The sequence below is a fragment of the Trachypithecus francoisi genome, unplaced genomic scaffold (assembly GCF_009764315.1).
Source record: "Trachypithecus francoisi isolate TF-2019V2 unplaced genomic scaffold, Tfra_2.0 Lachesis_group1, whole genome shotgun sequence".
NCBI lineage: Eukaryota > Metazoa > Chordata > Mammalia > Primates > Cercopithecidae > Trachypithecus > Trachypithecus francoisi.
In genome coordinates this window covers 55,217,556-55,234,829 of record NW_022681454.1, presented here as the reverse complement: position 1 = coordinate 55,234,829, position 17,274 = coordinate 55,217,556, and the positions used below count along the sequence as shown (strand labels likewise).

The 17,274-nt window shown below is 40.1% G+C and overlaps 1 protein-coding gene across 1 annotated transcript in view; it reads left to right on the top strand.

The window, feature by feature from the left end:
• The first annotated feature begins 621 nt into the window (after nt 1-621).
• FRAS1 (Fraser extracellular matrix complex subunit 1) overlaps nt 622-17,274 on the top strand; it is a 478,911-nt gene continuing 462,258 nt past the window's right edge. Inside the window, exons 1-2 of the mRNA XM_033214331.1 lie at nt 622-765; nt 8,220-8,251. Coding sequence (XP_033070222.1) covers nt 690-765; nt 8,220-8,251 — 108 coding nt within the window. The 5' untranslated portion in view covers nt 622-689. The remainder of the gene's footprint in view (nt 766-8,219; nt 8,252-17,274) is intronic.

Here is a 17,274-nt window from a genome sequence, read left to right as displayed (position 1 = left end):
GTAGCAGCAGCGCCCCCCAGTCTTCCCTCGGAAGCTTCCGAACAGTCTGCTGCAGGGAGCGCAGCCCAAGGCGGTGCGGTGCGGCTGCAGCGCGGGCGAGTCCCGGGAGCTGCCCGCAGCGCTGCACAAAGTTTCCAGCAAGCGTCTGCCGAGCCGGGTGGCCAGATCAAGGAGTGGGTGTGGGTGGGTCTTTCGGGGCTCTCGGCGACCCGCGGTGCCGACGCAGCGCCTACGTATGGTGCCAAGCGAACTTTAAAAAGCTGCTTCGGACAAACCAGAGCCAGGATTTCTACTGTCGGGGACCCGGGAGCAGAAGGGTCTAGCCCGAGGGAAATGCTGGAAGATCCCATCAGCCGGTGACCAGCAACTTTCCGGCGAGACTTTGACGCGGAGAACTGTGCTCTGCTTCCTCTTATTCTCCCAAAGCTCACGTTGCCGTCCTGCCTTGCGGGGTAGCTCGGCGCGCTCTCCGCCTGAGCAGCGAGTGAACTGAACCCCCCGCCCGCTCCGGAGCCTCCGGGCTGATGAGTGTCGCTCTCGGCCCGTCTATCTCTTTTTCCAGGAGGTAACGGCCCGCGGTCCCCCACCCTCAGTGCGCCCAGGTTCCAGGCGCCGGAGCCAGCGTTTTGACCGAGCCGCTTCTTGGATGCTGAAGGCTGGGCTCCTCCATCGTGGGTGCCGAGGTGGCGATGGGTGTCCTCAAAGTGTGCCTCGGGCTGGCCCTAGCGTTGGCAGAATTTGCAGTATTGCCTCATCATTCCGAAGGTGAGAGAGCGGTGCCGCGTGTGTGTGTGTGTGCGCGCGCGCGCGTGTGTGTATGTGTGAGTGATCGTGCAGTTTAAAAAGCTCAGCAGGTTTTATGGTATTGTGGTTCGGGTGGAAGTTTTTCTGGGGAGGGTGGGGTGGAAGTGAAACTGGAGTAGGCTTTTTCTGATAAGATTCCTACTCCTGATTGTTTTGTATTCGGATTACACCCCCGAGACGGCCTCCCTCTCTGCCCTAAGTGCTTTTGGGTGGGTGGGTGGCCGATGGAGGTGACATCTCTAAAACTGATCCTTTTTCTTTCCACCACCTACCTTTCCCCGAAGGGAAAGCAACTGCATGGAGCACAAGTGAGGAATGAAAAATTGCTCTTACCTGTTTAAAAATACTTCTGTTCCTAAGAATCGTACAATCTTTCATCTTAAAGCCCCATCGCTTTCCCGCCCTACTTACCTCAGTTAGTCTCCCCCTAAAGTCCAGTAAGGATTTTATAACTAACTGGTTGAAGCGTGTTCTGGACGTGGGCAGTTCAGTTGCACTGAAAGAAATCTCTCCAGTACGGAGAAGCACGAACCTGGCTGCTTCCCAGAACAAAAGTGGTTAATAAGAGTTTAGGTTCATTCTTTTACTTCACCCTCCGCCTCCCGGTTTTCCTCTGAGACTCCAAGCTACGTGTAAAACCCTGGAGTCGCAGGAGAGAAAAGGAAGCCGTGAGAGTAGTTGTCGCCATGATATCAAAAGCAATCCGGGCTCAGCCAAATAAATGAGTCAATAAGTAAATTAAGAGTTTGGGGTCATGGGATGACGGGCCTTGGGACGCGAGGCGCTCTGATCTCCCACCTGCCCCGAGGAACCGGGGAAGTAGCCACGCCAGTGCTTAGGGAGGGGGAAGGGAGCCGGCGGGCTGGGAGGAAGACGGCTTAATCTACAGCGCCTGGCTCTCGGCTTCCCCTCCCGGCTCCATTCATTATTCATCCAGCTGCGGGAAGAAGAGTTTACCTGCCCAGCAGCAAATCAGAGCCGCGGCTGGGCGGTGGCGGGCGCTGGGCGGGCCGCCCTCTCGGCCCTCTCGGCCCTCTCGGCCCTCTCCGCCCTCTCCGCCCTCTCCGCCCTGGTGCCTGGGAAGGTGCGCGGGGCGGCTCCCGGGGGTCGAGCTCCAGCGCAGGACTGGGGGCTGCGGGAGGCCCGAGGAGGACAAAGCTCTGCCTCGGGTCGACCTCCAGTCACTGGAGCAGCTGCCTTTTCTTTGCTGGCTTCCCAAGAGAAAATAGGGGGCCTTGGGAATCCACGCACAGCAGTGGAGGACTCTCCCCTGGGTCCAGGTGCTGCCTTCTGCACTCTTCCGGGATGTGTGTCAAGTGTGTATAATCTCCGGGAAAGGCACATCTGGGGCCTGCGTAGCCTTCTCCCAACAGTGCAAGTCCTGTAGAAATATGACTTCATTGTATATGTGCGTGTGGGCGCGTACTTTGGGGGGGGAAAAAAAGCTTGTAGGGCTTGATTATAATAGTAAACCAGATGAGAGTCACCCCAGGCCACCCAAACCTGAATTTGGTATTTAGAAAACTTAATTTCATTTGGTGGCAGTTTTTTTTTTTTTTTTTAAATTTAGAATCCTATCCCAGCAACTCAGAAACGTGCTATATCACTCCCAGATAGCTCACCAGGGGGCAGTTGGAATGGTGCAGCTTCTCAGAACCAAAACTCTGGAATCAACAAAAGGCATTATTATTAAGAGCCTACAGGGTGCGCTCTTTGGAAGATTGCTTGATCCAGTGGGCCAAGTTTAAGAAGTGCCGAATCTTTTGACTGGGAGGTGGGGATGGCGGGGATGCAAAGTACAGAAAGCCGGGGGCGGGGGTGGGGAGGAGGGGTGGACGGCAGGGAGAGGCAGGGAGCGGATATTACTCCAAAGATGGAAACTTTGCTTCTTATTGTTTTACCTTACTGTCAGAGCATTCTATAGCCATTTCACAAATTGGATTGATAAATTGATAGATGTCTGAGAGCTTCCACCCACATCATAATGGTGCTTATCTTATAATGAATGAATGAATGAATGAATGAATAAATGAACATAGCCATTCATTGAGCAAGTATTGTTTGCCTGGCACTTTGCTAAGCACTTTACATACTTTATCTCATTTAATTAGTTTAATTAAGTAATATCACTCCCACAGACAAAAAACCATTTGTCATCTGATGAGACCTCTGGTTTGTTCCTCTCAAGGTTTTCTTTTTCTTTAAAAAATAAGAGCATTGATATCAAGGTTGGAAACCTCAAGGATCTTGGAAATCTCCTCAAGTTTTTATTATCAGCCTAGAGAATAATTTTTAAAAATGGAAGAGACATTCACATGTATACTTCTTTGGATGGGATGTACCTTGTGACACTTTTGCTGACCAGCTTATGGTAGAATTTGTCGTTTTCTTCTCAGTGCACAGAGAAAATAATTGTGGTTGGTATGGGTTTGGTCTTCCTCTCTTAGCTGTGTGCTTATTGAGGGGTTAGGATGGCTCCTATTAATTCTTATATCTTCAGTTCAGCTCCTAGGACACAGTAAGTGCTCAAAAAATTGGTCAGATGAACAATATGGCCAAATTATATTCTTTTGAATTAAGCTTAACTGGTGGACTGGCCTCTGATTAGCTCACTAACCTTGAAATGAACTGCCTAACTTCTTTGCTCTATAGTTCTGTCATTTACTAAACAAAGTCAATTAGGTATTCTAAAATACTTTGGCTAACCGTCAAATATAGAAGAAAAAGAGATCAGTATTTGCTGCCTTATTTGTGGTCAATTGCAATTTTCTGGTTCTAAATTTTATTATTTTTATTTTTTGAGACAGAGTCTTGCTCTATCACCCAGGCTAGAGTGCAATGGTGCCATCTCAGCTCACTGTTGCCTCTGCCCCCTGGCCTCAAGCGATTCTCATGTCTCAGCCTCCTGAGTAGCTGGGATTACAGGTGTGTGCCACCATGCCTGGCTAATTTTTGTATTTTTAGTAGAGACAGAGTTTCACCATGTTGGCCAGGCTGGTCTTGAACTCCTGACCTCAAGTGACCTGCCTTAGCCTTCCAAAATGCTAGGATTACAGGCATGAGCCACTGTGCCTCGCCTCTAAATTTATTTTAATTATCAAAAGAAAAATAAATTTTTACAAGCAAATTATTGGCAGTGTTATTTTATACGGCCTTATATTGCTAAACTGATAAAGTATTAATGCTATGATTTGAGAACTTAATAAAATCAAGAAGTCACAAAGAAGCTTCTAACATGGCTGCTTTCTGAATCGAAGAAACTCTACCATGGCTTTTTCTGGAGAAATATCTTGAGTTCTGTTGACATATGGAAGTCCTGTGAAGTTACACTAGATAAGACAGTTGCCTTTGGATAGAGAAAGATCATTGAATTGGAGGTTAAGAGAATTGAGCTTTAGTCTGTGTCCCCTCACTCTCCATGTGATTTTGGCTATTTCCACAAACCCTGAATCCCAGGTTTTTCCTATAAATGCCATTTAACAGGTTACACTGAAGAGGATCATTTGATAGACAATATGTTTTATTTACGGGTAAGTTAAGGTAGTTGGTTCCACTCTGGGCTGGAGAGTTGTTTCGCTGAGAGACTCTATGTTTGAAACTCAATGTTAGGGAAGAGAAGACTTTGGCTGGAAATCTAATTCTTTCATTCTGCAAGCCTTTATTGAGAGGTTATATGTCAGGTTATGTCTGGTAGGTGGGTACAGACATCAAAACCAAAGCCAAACCCCCCTGCGCTCAAGGAGTTTGCATATATAGAAATCGTTAATGTCATTTGAATAGCAGTAGGGATATGGGAACATTTGGTCCCTGGTGGGTTTCTCAGTACAGAAATGTTACATGATGGTTGTAACTTTGCATGCTTTGGCTTTTGTAATTACCTGGCAATGGAAATAAAGGGGGGTTGTTGTGGACTCTTATTTTCATCAGTTATATTTGCATTGCCCTCTGAAGATTGGATTCTGGGCATTACTCTCCTCATATACATCCTTTAGTAAGGACTCAGCCATCCGTATTCACTGTTATTGACTTGGGTGGCAATATCACCCAACTGTCCTCACACAGATCGTCATAAAATATTCTTTAACGCATGGCTCAGAGCAGGAGAGGGGACTACCACATGTCAAAGTCGGAGCCTCATGCCAGATCTTACCGTAGTTCCAAAACAGTTGGCCTGCTTTCATTTTAACTACTCTATTAATTGATCTAAATCCTAGTTGACAATAATCAGGACATGAGCTGTCCTGTCAGTTCAGAAAATGATTCTATTTTAAGTACTCCACAGTGCACACAGCCATATGCTGAATTATAACACAACATAAAGCCTGAACATTTAAATGCCAGCTTGTGACTGCTTGTTCCTAATGAGTCATGTTTTTGTGGTACCATGCTCTTCAAATCTTTTCGTATCTTAATGGTTGTATCTGCCCCTATTTCTTTGAACTAATGGTCTGACATTTTGTGGTGCTTGGATTTAACTTCTCTAATTTACTCAGTTTACCAATGGTTTCAGGATATATGCAAATTATATCTCAAAATTTCTCCAAAAACATTAGATTTTATACAGTCATCTCATAAAGGAGTACATTATAATGTGCAAAAGGGATTAAAAACAGACATTTACTTGTTTAACTTTTATGCAGTAACATTTTGTCTATGTGACCTGCAAGAAATGAGCCAGCCACACAGGAAAGGAGCAGCTCGGGTCTCAGCATCTGGGCTTCCTTCTTGACACTATAAAATTACTTCAACCTGCAAAACTTTATGCACTTTCTCACAGGTTGTGAGGTGTTAGAACTTAAATTACCTGGCATCTCAGCTGCCTTCTGTGCCCTGAAACTGGCATTGTTCATAGTTAGAGAACTCTCCTCCTGTTGCCTCTGGTTTTTCCTCAGTTTTCCTTTGAGGGAGGCTCATATCTCCTTCTAAATCAGCACCACCTCACAGAATTCACCTTGAGCTGGAATTTTCTTTAAAGTTCAACTAAAGCCATAAATATAAACATCAGATAGACCTGCAATTATTCTCGTACTCCTTAAGAAAAAAAAAAAAGAGTGGAGAGAGTAATTTTGTTTTCCATATTATGTGAACTGATGGATTAGTGAAAAGACCTCCACTCTGGCTCTTAACCAAAAGCTACGCCCAGTACCCATGTCAACAAACCCCTCAACTTCATCTGCTGGTGGGTGTGTGAGAGAAATATGCTTGCTTTGGATGCTGCATCTGGTATTGGGTAATGATAAATGTTTGATAGGACTGGGCATCACACTAGAATGCTTATTTTCTCAAGAGAGTAGAAATGAGATTTTGGAAGCTGTGTTCATGGAGGCTCATTCATGCAGCTGCCTTCTGGGTAGAACTGTTCTGTTTTAGGAAAGCTCTCAGAGGGCAAAGCTTATTTCTTCTGGAATTGTACAATACAGAGCAACCCAAATTGAATTAATTACTTTTCCTAATGATATAATTTTTCAGCAATTATACACCATGCTGACTTGAGTCTCCAGCAGATGTGTGGTTTGCTCGGGTATAGATGTGGTGCCACACTCAGTGCTACTTTGTTTTTTTCATACTGCAATGAGTTTATCATGGCTATCTAAACTTCCAAAAATGGGTTTTGATATGGGTACTCGGATACTTCTTAAGGTGCTTGATTTCCTTTGGAGCTTTGAAAAGAAATTGACTTTGGAAGGTAATGCCGTGGAGAGCAATAAAATTATTTGAGGATAGTCTTATTTTAAAGATTAAATTTTGTTTGTGTTTTTTCTAAAAGTTAAGTTTTGCTTGTTTATTCTAAAGTTTAAATTTTGTTAAATTGTACCTAAGTGATGATGATCTTTATTCTAAATTTTCTAAACACCAGAAATAATGAAATAAGTCCATATAAGTAATTTAGAAAGTGACTTGTGTTTATATATATTTATTCGAGATATATAGGATTATTTTATGTACACACATCACACACATACATATACATACACACACGTGTATACATATATTTCCTTTCTTATGACATAACATAGATGGAAGTACTATGTCTTTGAAACAAGATTTCTTAAGGAAAAATTAGTCAATTAAGAAGAATTTTCCTTCAAGGTTTTATCTCAAGTTATTCTTATTAGAATGTCAGAGATATAAAAATTATTTCAATAAATTTACCCACAGAGATCTTTGATTCAAACCTAAGTGTAAATAGTCATCTCAGTTTTCTTAAAGATTGTTCTTAGTTCCATTATTGGAGGAGAAGGTAGACCATTTCTTTCCTAAGAAGTTAATATTTTTGGGACTTCATAAATGACCCATTAGAGGTAAGCACTGTGGTAAAATAATGTCCTTGTATCTTTATAAACCAACTGTGAAGCACTGTTAAGATATGCTTCACCTTGGTGTGTATATACTGTTCAAATCTGTTTTGCAGACTCAGTTTCTGAGAGAGTAGGTGATAGCACACTGCCCATCTCTTTCTAAGTTAATTCAAGACCTGTTGTGCAGCTCAAAAATTGGTTGGGAATGTGTGTATATTTTTTTAAATTAAGATTTCAGTTTTATAGTATGTGTATGTATACTACAAATACTACATACACTATTTATACTATATATGATATATATAGTATATAGTGGGTATATATGTATATATGTGTGTATATGCTATATATAGTATATAGTGGGTACATATGTATATGTTTATTTGTGTATATACTATATGTAATAGTATATATGTAACAGTATATATAGTGTATATATTCTCTATATATGTAGTACACACACACACACATATATAATATAGTGGGGTAGATGCAACACTTCATCATCCTTAGAAAGGAAGTACACAAGAATAAATTCACAAATGGAGGATGTAGGCACGAAGTGCTAGGAGCTTAGAGGAACATAATCTGGTGGGCAGGAGAAGTTTCACAAAGGAGATGGGATCAAGTTTAAAGGGCTTGACTAGACAAAGTACATCTCTTGAAGGAAAGGAAAATGAGCAAAGGCATTGAGACATGTAAATATATTACAGGATTCTAAGTTGGCCTCTTGGGTTGAACTGGAGACTTAGTGTAAGCAAACAGTGGCAGGGAAGCCTGAATAAGTAAATGGGATTGGATTATGGAGGCTTTGCTGACTTATCACCAAGAAAAATATTTACTGTATTTATAGCATGCTGTTATAAATACATTTATCTTAAAATTCAAGTCATAAGTTTTAATGATGCTTTTCCTCATGTGTGTCCAAGGAATGTTGTTTTGGTGTATGGGGTTATTTCCCCAGGGGAAGAATGCTCAAGCTTTTAAGATTTTGGAAGAAGCACATTTTACTGATTTTGATGCATGTAGATGCAGTTTTAGCAGCAAGCTTGCTGGGGCAGTGCCTACTGGTTTATTATGCATCCCTTTTAATTCTTGTTTTGTTTTTCTCCACAGGTGCTTGTGTCTATCAGGGTTCCTTGTTGGCGGTAGGTCATTCTTTACATACTTGGTTTCTTTCATTTGAATGTAAAATGCTTGATTGAAGTTCCTGAGTGAGTTGACCCTATCATTGTAGAATATGTTTATTTTTCTTCACAGTTTGAGGATTAGCCCTCATTCGGGCACAATGATGCTCAATTATTTAATACCTTTTCCAGAGTGAATTAGTTCCATTCGGATGCTCAGGTATTGGAAGAGAAATCCAAACACTCAACACACAATTAGCATTCTGTGGCCGTTCTTTGTGTTCTTTTAATCAGAGAGAAAATTAGATCCCATCCTTTTGTCAGATACAAACTGAAACACAATTTGTTTATCTTCTGGTTGCATTTGCTTCCCACTTTGAACCCTTCTCCAAAAAAATATGATTATTAAATTAAGTAGAATAGGAAGGATTTCTGTTGTTATATTGAATTATAAACTTAAGTTTTGGTGAACAGCAAATAAATTAACATTTATTTCTGAACTCTTGACATATAGGGTAAAATTGATTTTGAATTTAATGTCAGAATGACTTGGGGGGAAAAGATGACGTAAGTCTCATGCATTTCTTTTCATTACTAATGCACTATGGTGCATAACAGTGTGTTAAAGCCTTATTGAAAAGACTGTCTACACTCCATCAATTCTAATAAATGGTGTGACAAATCATTCTTCACCACATTTTTATTTTTGTTTAATAAATGCTATAATAAAACTGAACTGAGATGGTTGGAAAGAGTTTGCTCATTTACATCACAACATGCTATTGACATGTGTGATATTAATAAGTCATCTTAGATGATCCTTGTGGTATTGAAATAGATGAGGAATATCTGAAGTATCTAAGAGTCTAGATAATTGTAGATATTCACAGTAATATTCTTGAATCTGCACTTTATATACTGTAATTACTGCTTGAGAGGTTTATATTTTTTCTTTATATTTTTCTATTAAAAATTAGGAAAAAGCCATTTTTATTCTATTTGTCATTCCATATTCTGCCCTGTTTATTCTTTAATATGTTTTAGGAATCATTTGATCTAAAATATGTTATCACTTTTGGGGAGCTATAGTAGATATTTAGACAAGTCAGTTATCCATGCTAATAAAAGAGAGTTATTTACTGTGTAGACTACTTCGTAACTTTTCCATATATTTTCATAAGTATTCATATGTCTGATAATAGACCAATGAAATAGGCAGGCCATGTATTATTTCATACTCTTCCCCCTCTTCATGGAAAGGATGAGAGAGAGATGAAGAGATTTGCTAGAGGTAATTGACCATTAAGGGTGGACCAGAACAAGACATCATGTCTTCTTCTGTTGTTCTACCTATATGTGAAAAAAGTGGCTAGACCATCTTCTATATTTAACTTTGCTATGTGTTATTGTACATTCGAATATGAAAGGATCAAGTAATTGGAGAGGTCAGTTTGATCAAGTTAAAAGGAGAAAGAACCCAACCAACTTGAATTTATTAGATGACCTTGCTTCCCTCTGTACCATGCCCTAGCTCATCCCAGGGCTCATGGCTGCTCAAGGTTAGTGGGCTACACCCTCCCACACCAGCAGACTCCTCATTCCTCCAGGTGACTTCTTTGCTTACCAAGGCTCTGCTACATTTGTTTTTTTTCTTTCTTTCTTTTATTATCATTATTATTTTTGTGTGTGAGACAGGGTCTCATTCTGTCACCCAGGCTGGAGTGCAGGGATCTTGGCTCACTGCAACCTCTGCCTCTAGGGTTCAAGTGATTCTCCTGCCTCAGCCTCCCAATTAGATGGGACTACAGATGCACACCACCACACCCAGCCAATTTTTTTTTTTTTTTTTTTTTTTTGTATTTTTAGTAGAGACGGAGTTTTGGCATGTTGGACAGGCTGGTCTTGAACTCCTGATCTCAAAGTGCTGGGATTACAGGCATAAGCCACTGAGCCTGGCCTGCTACATTTATTTCTGAACCTCTTCAAGCCTGAGATACTTATTGTAGTTACGCAATTCAGTCTGAGAGACAATGTATTTATTACAATAATAAAATTATTAAACAAATATTTATTGAGTGACAATTACAGACCTGCTATTCTATGCACTGGAATGCATCTGTGAACAAACAGATGAAAATTCCTGCCCTCATAGAGCTTGAATTCTAGTAAGTAAATTATATAGAATGTCAGATGGATGGGCTATGGGGAAAAACATTGTGGAGGTGGAAGGGATAGAAAAGGCTCAATAGGGGATGAAGGTGGCTACTTTAGATAGGGTGATAGGGAAGGCTTCACTGAGAAGGTGACATTTGAACAAAGACATACTGAAAGAGGTAATTATAAGAACTAGCCTGGTGGATATCCATGGGGAGAGAATTCCAGAGATAGGGAGCAGAAATGTGAAGTCGGAAGCAAGAGCTCCTATGGGCATTTGAGGCAGTGCATGGAGGATGGCAAGAGATAGGTCAGCGAGGAGGGCAGAGGTCAGAGCATGCTGAGCCTTGTGCAGACTTTAGCTTGTCCTTTCAGGAAGGTGGGTGAGCCATTGAAGGTGCCAGAGAGGAGGAATGGCAACACTGGACTTATCTACTGAAACTGCTGAAATGAGAATGTGAAAAATAGTGTGCTTGTTTCTAGGGAAACTATATTAAATACTTTAAAAAGACTCCATCGAGGTGAGTCACTAAAAAATTGCTGTCAAATTAAGTGTAGGAAAAACAGCTCTAAAAGATTGAGAAAATATTTCAAAACCTAGAGAGATTCTGCATTCTGGTTTATTTGTAACCGCTTTAAGTTCTCTTTCCATTTTAAGGATGATGAAACGGAAAAGGTAGATGACGCATCCTGGACTTGGTTTATTATCTACATCATTCACTGCTGCTCTCTCTCCGCATGCCCTATTGTTAAAGAAAAGCATTATATCTACATCAGTGAAACTGGAGAGTGAATGTATGTTCATGCATTTTGAATTAAAGAGTACAAGAACATTACTACATGATTCTAGGATTCTCTGATTATACAACTTTTTGGGTGACAAAGGCTTTTAGTGTAAGAGGTGTCATTTTCAAGAGCTGGTTCTGAGAATAGTGGTTGGTGTCCCTTTTCCAAACTTTGTAGTTTTACCTGCATGTTCACTGTTTTAGAGGTAGAAGTGACTTGAGAAATCTCTTAGTCCAGACTGTCCATTTTATAGATGAGGAAACTGGGGCGAGGATGTGAAATTCTTGAGATTTGTTCATCTCCTGGGTGAGTAACCAGAAGTAGGTTATTCTGGTTGAAAATGGCAAAGTCTCAGCTTCACCCAGAGTTCATAAAGCGTATCAAGCAAATGAGAGCATGGATTTAGGGACTAGCTGCTAGTATAATGCTAACTCTCAGCCTGTCTTGTGAGGATTCCTCTCACTGATACCTTTCAATCTCTTCACTCATTGCTTAGGAAGCTGCCAGATACAGTGGAACATTCATGGCCCTGGCAGTCAGACACACCTGGTTTTGATCCTTCCTCTTCTATTACAAACCAGCTCTGTGACGTAGGGCAAGTTACATCACCTCTGGAACCTCTTATTGCCCCTGATGTGAAAGGAGAACAAAGAAAGCTACTCCTGAAAGGTTGTTGCAAAGAAGATAATGTGGGAAAGATACCCAGGTGCAATGCCTGGCTTGTGCTTTTCTGCCATAACACAATTTCTCTTTAGCAACCAAGAAGAACAAGAGGAAGGGACAGTTGTTAAAGCACCTACTATGTATTTAATACTCAACAAACCCAGGAAAGAGTTTTTTTTTTTTTTTTTTTAATTTACTTTACAGATAAGGAAGTTGAGACTCAGGAAGTAGTCACTTGTCCAAAGTTACATAGTAAGTGCTAGCGGAAAAGAAAGTTCAAACCTCGTTCTGATTCTGAAGTCATCTGATCAAGCATTCTATTTCTCACAACCAAGTCAGTCCACTGGTTGTCTCTGAACACAACTAACGTACTTCACCGCCTTCAGTCCTATATGCCCACCCCCTCCCTGCCACAACTGCCGTGCAGTTGTCTCTGCCAGTCTCTGTCCCTGACCTCCTGCAAAAGCCAAATGTCCCTGGCTGACCCTTTCCCATTTAACCGAGGCTGTCCTGCACTGGTGTGCACCACATTCACTACATGATGCAAAACATGTTTAGATAGGCATGTCATCTTAAAAAACACAATATACAGTGTATTATGTACTATGTATGTTTATATATGTATATAAGTGTATATATATACCTCCCCCCGACTTGCATTGTGTTGTGCTTCCTGATTTTTGACAGCTGTCTGGACTTGCAGTGACATCCTGGGGTGATGAAGTCCTAAGCATGTGTAGCTGTCTCTCAATTATGGACTGACTTCAGCTCTCTCCCTTGTCTTTCTTTTAACAATCTTCTGTAACTTTCTCTTCTTTTTATTCCTAGAGTAAGAAATGACCAGAAGGGACTAAAATAACTCCCAAAACACTGAATAATCTATTTTGGAGTGTGTTTCTTACCCCATGATACCCATGCACCCCTGGGCTCACGGGACTAAAATAACTCCCAAAACACTGAATAATCTATTTTGGAGTGTGTTTCTTAGCCCATGATACCCATGCACCCCTGGGCTCGCAAGACTGTCTCTAAAGTCAGCCCTTGTGGAAGACAGTGTGACTTTTAAATCAGGAATCCATCAGAGGGAAACTACCGAGGTAATGGGTTTAACTGTGACATCCAGTGTGAGGAGGAACATTAATTTTTTATTTCAAAGTTTTCACACACCTTCTGTTCTTTTCCAACTATATCAAGTATTTAAAAAACTTTCCTTTTGTATCACCACAAGCAAACACATATCCTTTTTAAAGTTCTTCCTGGGATCAATGACTTGACCCTTCACTTCAATTTTTCTGTCTGTGAAATGGAGATGAACTATTTACTTCTCAGGCTTGTCGTGAAGTTTAAAGGAGATGAACATGAAGCACCTCGTCCAGTGCTGTGACTTACAGTGCTCAATAAAGGCTGGCTGCTGTTATTGTTGCTCTATAGCAGTGACGACTGGCAAGGCTGGATAAACGAGTCTTCTTCCCTAGATCAAAAGCGTTAAGTATTAGGATTTCTCCTACTTGGGATACTTTTGCTGAGAAATGCTGACAAAGTGAATCACAGGGCACTAACTCTTAGCAGATTTGAAAGAATATTTTTCAAGGATAATTAAAAAATGTGGAATGTTGAGTATATATAACACTGCAGGAAGATCCAGGCTTTGGAGTTTGAATCTTGGCACCACTACATACATGCTGTGTGGTCTCAGATACGATACTTTATACAGCCGGGTGTCACTTTCGTTATCTGCTTAATGGGGATTATATTTCTCCTAGGGTTGATGTGACAGTTAACTAAGAACATACTTGTGAAAGAACTCAGAACTGTCCCTGCAAGGAACACGTACTCGCATCATTCAGGTGATAACAAGATGTTGGAGTGGAAATGAGTGAGTTATAGAGTCCAGGGTCTTGGTTCAGTTTCTGGCCCTGTAATTACTAGCTGTGTGGCTTGGAGTAAGTCGCTTGAATGAAATGAGGCCTCAGTTTCTAAATTAGTAAATTAAGAGAGTGAGATTAGCTGATCTCCAAGATTCCTGAGCACTGTGTTGTGCAGTAGAGCTTTCTGTGATGATGGGAATGTTCTATAGCTGTGCTGACCAGTGTGGTAGCTACGAGCCACATGTGGTTATTGAGTACTTGAAATGTGGCTTACAATACTGAGGAACTGAGTTTTAGATTTCATTTAATTTCAATGAATTAAAGTTTAAATTTGAGTAGCCACACATAGATAGTGGCTACTATAATGGACAGTGCAACATTAGAGTTTTAAAATTCTTAACGTATTCTACTACTTAAAATACAGCCTCATGGATGGTTCTCACCCTGGGTGGAAGCTTACTGGAGTATTTTTAGCAGTTGTGAGAAAAGTAACACAAAGTTTGTTATAGTACCTGATTGCTGTTTTTGTTTGTTTATAGAATTTGAACAGTTTTGAAGTCAACACAGTTACAACACTACTCTCCCCATATTGCTAAATATGTTTTCTTTTTTGTTGTTGTCGTGGTTTTTTTTTTTTAAACCAAGCAATTGTTATGCATCAATGATTTCTTGAATAAAAGGGGTAAAATTACAGTTAATTGTACATATTCCATTAAAAGTGTTATAAATTTCTAAACTCATGGAAGTGTTATCCATCATTTATATTAGAGCAGAAAACAATTTGAGAACCTCTGGTCTAATCTGTAGACCTTGTTTATTAGGGCTAAGGAGGTTTAAGGGAGACCGTTAGAGCTCTTCAATGTCAGAGTCTTTTTAAAAATTGGTGTGCTATAGTGTTACTTTTTAAAATTTGAAACAGTAACACAAAAGAGACAGCCCTGTAGAAATGAAAATGTCTCAGAACTGCGTTGTCCTTGTATTCATCAACATGCTCAAGAGATTTTGTGGAGAAGATAAGTGAAAAATTGGAAGCTTTTGCTATTCAGTGCTTGAAATCCCCACAAACACTTAGTGAATGGTGGCTACTGGCTGCTATTGAAACACCTTGAACTTCTCAGCAGTGGGGAGAATACTTGGTGTCCTGAGGATGCACTTAGAGGGGAAGCAATACAATCAGCCATTCCTTCATTTCCCTAAAAGCATTGGGTAATTTCTTAATACCCTTGTATTGGATATTGTAGGCTATCACCATTTTAAGTTATAGTTTAGCAAAAATTCATCATTTTTTATGCTTCTGGTCTTTATTTTAAAATACGGAATAATATGCTTTTAAATGGGGGATGCCACTCTTTATTAAAATGTATTTATTTTGTGATAAAAACTTATTTTTTTTGCAACACATCATTACTGTGCTAGGTGTTGTCATAAATTTAGAGAGGTAATGAGCTCCTTTAACTAGAGGTATTCAAGTTGAGACTAGACAAACAGAATCAGGAGTGAGATAGCAGCGGCAGGCTTTTCTGATTTGTGTTCTCACCTGTGGATAGAAGGTTAGAGGTGTGTGTTTCTGCCTAAGGAAAGAAGCCATTACAGAGGGTGAAAAAAATCTCCTGACACTAGAGTGTGCAGTGAAGGGTTTCTCCCCATTTAGTTCCTGAAAGGGAGTAACTCTGTACCTTTAGGTGTCAGGTAGTGAGAATTGGGCTCTAGCTGCCTCTGAGGATTTTTTTGTCCTTGCTGGGTTTTTATAGATTGTCCATCATAATTAGATGTGCTGGTTTCCTATTTGGGAATTTATATGTTCTTAGAATGATTGTGTGAGGTGAATAACACGAGAGATTTTGTACTTTTATTGATGAATAATCCATATGCATTTTTCTTCTTTTTCATATTCATGTGGTAGGAACAGATGTTTTAAGTTAACAAACACATTTCTTATGCTTTGTTTTGAATTTAGAAGATGCAATTGAGCTTGGAAGCCATATTAATTTGCTCAAATTATGCTACATTTTATCATGTATCTCAATTTTCTGGTCAGACCATACACTTCCCTCACTTTTTTTTAAGTTTGTGGCATTTTCACACCAAATTGTCTTACAACTTGATACCTTATTTTTATTTATCCTATTTCTCCATTTATAACTACAAAGTACATACATGTATTTATTTTCTATGTGATACATTTATATATGCATGTGTATATATGTATAAATCCCCTATAATAGAACTGTCACTCATTTGTGACACCTTATGGTATTACCATGTTATAGTTTGGTTACTTTTAGAAGTCTTTGCTTACCAAGGGAAAGATAATATATAAATATCAAATGACAATTGAGTTAAGCCAGCTTATGTTTTTCTAAAGTTTGAATTACAAATGTCTGAAGAAAAGTTGATTTTGAAAATTTTATGTGGATGACATTTTGCTTCTGTGACACTTAAACATAAAATTGGCACAAAATAAAATTAAAAAAAATAACTGAGTAGTTTTATGTAAAAGAGGCACATAGCTTCTGGTGTCCCAGCTAAGTTCTTTTAGCAATGATTTCTTAGGTTCTCAGAGTTTATAAGCTAAATGAAAGGAAGAAGGAGAGGGACAAGTTTTCATAGTAAGAAATGGTTTATTGTTAGTACCCAGGAGGCTCTTGAGTTTGGGCCATGACCTGTGAGTTCTTTCCTGACAGCTCCCAAGATTGGTTATTTATTAAATTTATCCCTTTCTTTCCTCCAAAGGGAAATTGAATGCGTGGGGTGGGATCAGGGAGGGGAGAGTGTCTGCATTGGAGAGCAGATTTCATTGCTCTTTGTACCTTCCATTCTTGAAATGGTTCAGTAATAGAGAGTGGGAGAGAATTATTAACAGAAATAGACACTCATTCTTTGGTGTTCTTACTGTATTGAGTTTCCCTACAATCTAGAACAAACTTGATCTAAGAGATGAGAATTCAGGAACAGAAGAAATATGAAATTATTGGCTAAAAGAAGCCTTTCCCTCTTATATTTGCTGTAGATATGTGTAGTAGTAGTAATCCAACTGGATTCCAAAGACATTTATTGATCAAATTCTGTGTTAGATCCTGTGATTGGGTCTATGGAAAACACCAAGATTAATAAGCTATTAGTTGGAACCCAGGAACATCCTGCTTAGCCAGTAGTCCCTTTTTCCCTTTTCTATGTTGGCAGAGTCCTGATTTTGTTGCAGTTTTCCACCCTTTCCTAGTTGTGAGCTAGTCAGGAAATTCATCCCTTTGCCAGGGATCTGTTTAGGACTGAGTGTGACTTACTTGCGGCCAATGAGATATGCAGGGAACTGCTAATATTGTTGGCTGTTTGAAAGGACCCAATAAATAGCACCTTCCTTCCCCCAGTTCTGAACAAGTTGAGAAATAAAACAAAGAATAAACATAGAAGTCAAAACATCATCCTTTTATCTTTTAACCAATAAGCTAAGTTGGAGGATACAGCTTCAGTTCTCTTAGCCAAGTGGGTTGCTAGTTCGGACCCCTCAGAATTGGGAAGACTTAGGCATTCACAGACAGAGCCTTGTGGAGGCAGCTTTCCCATGCAGAAGGG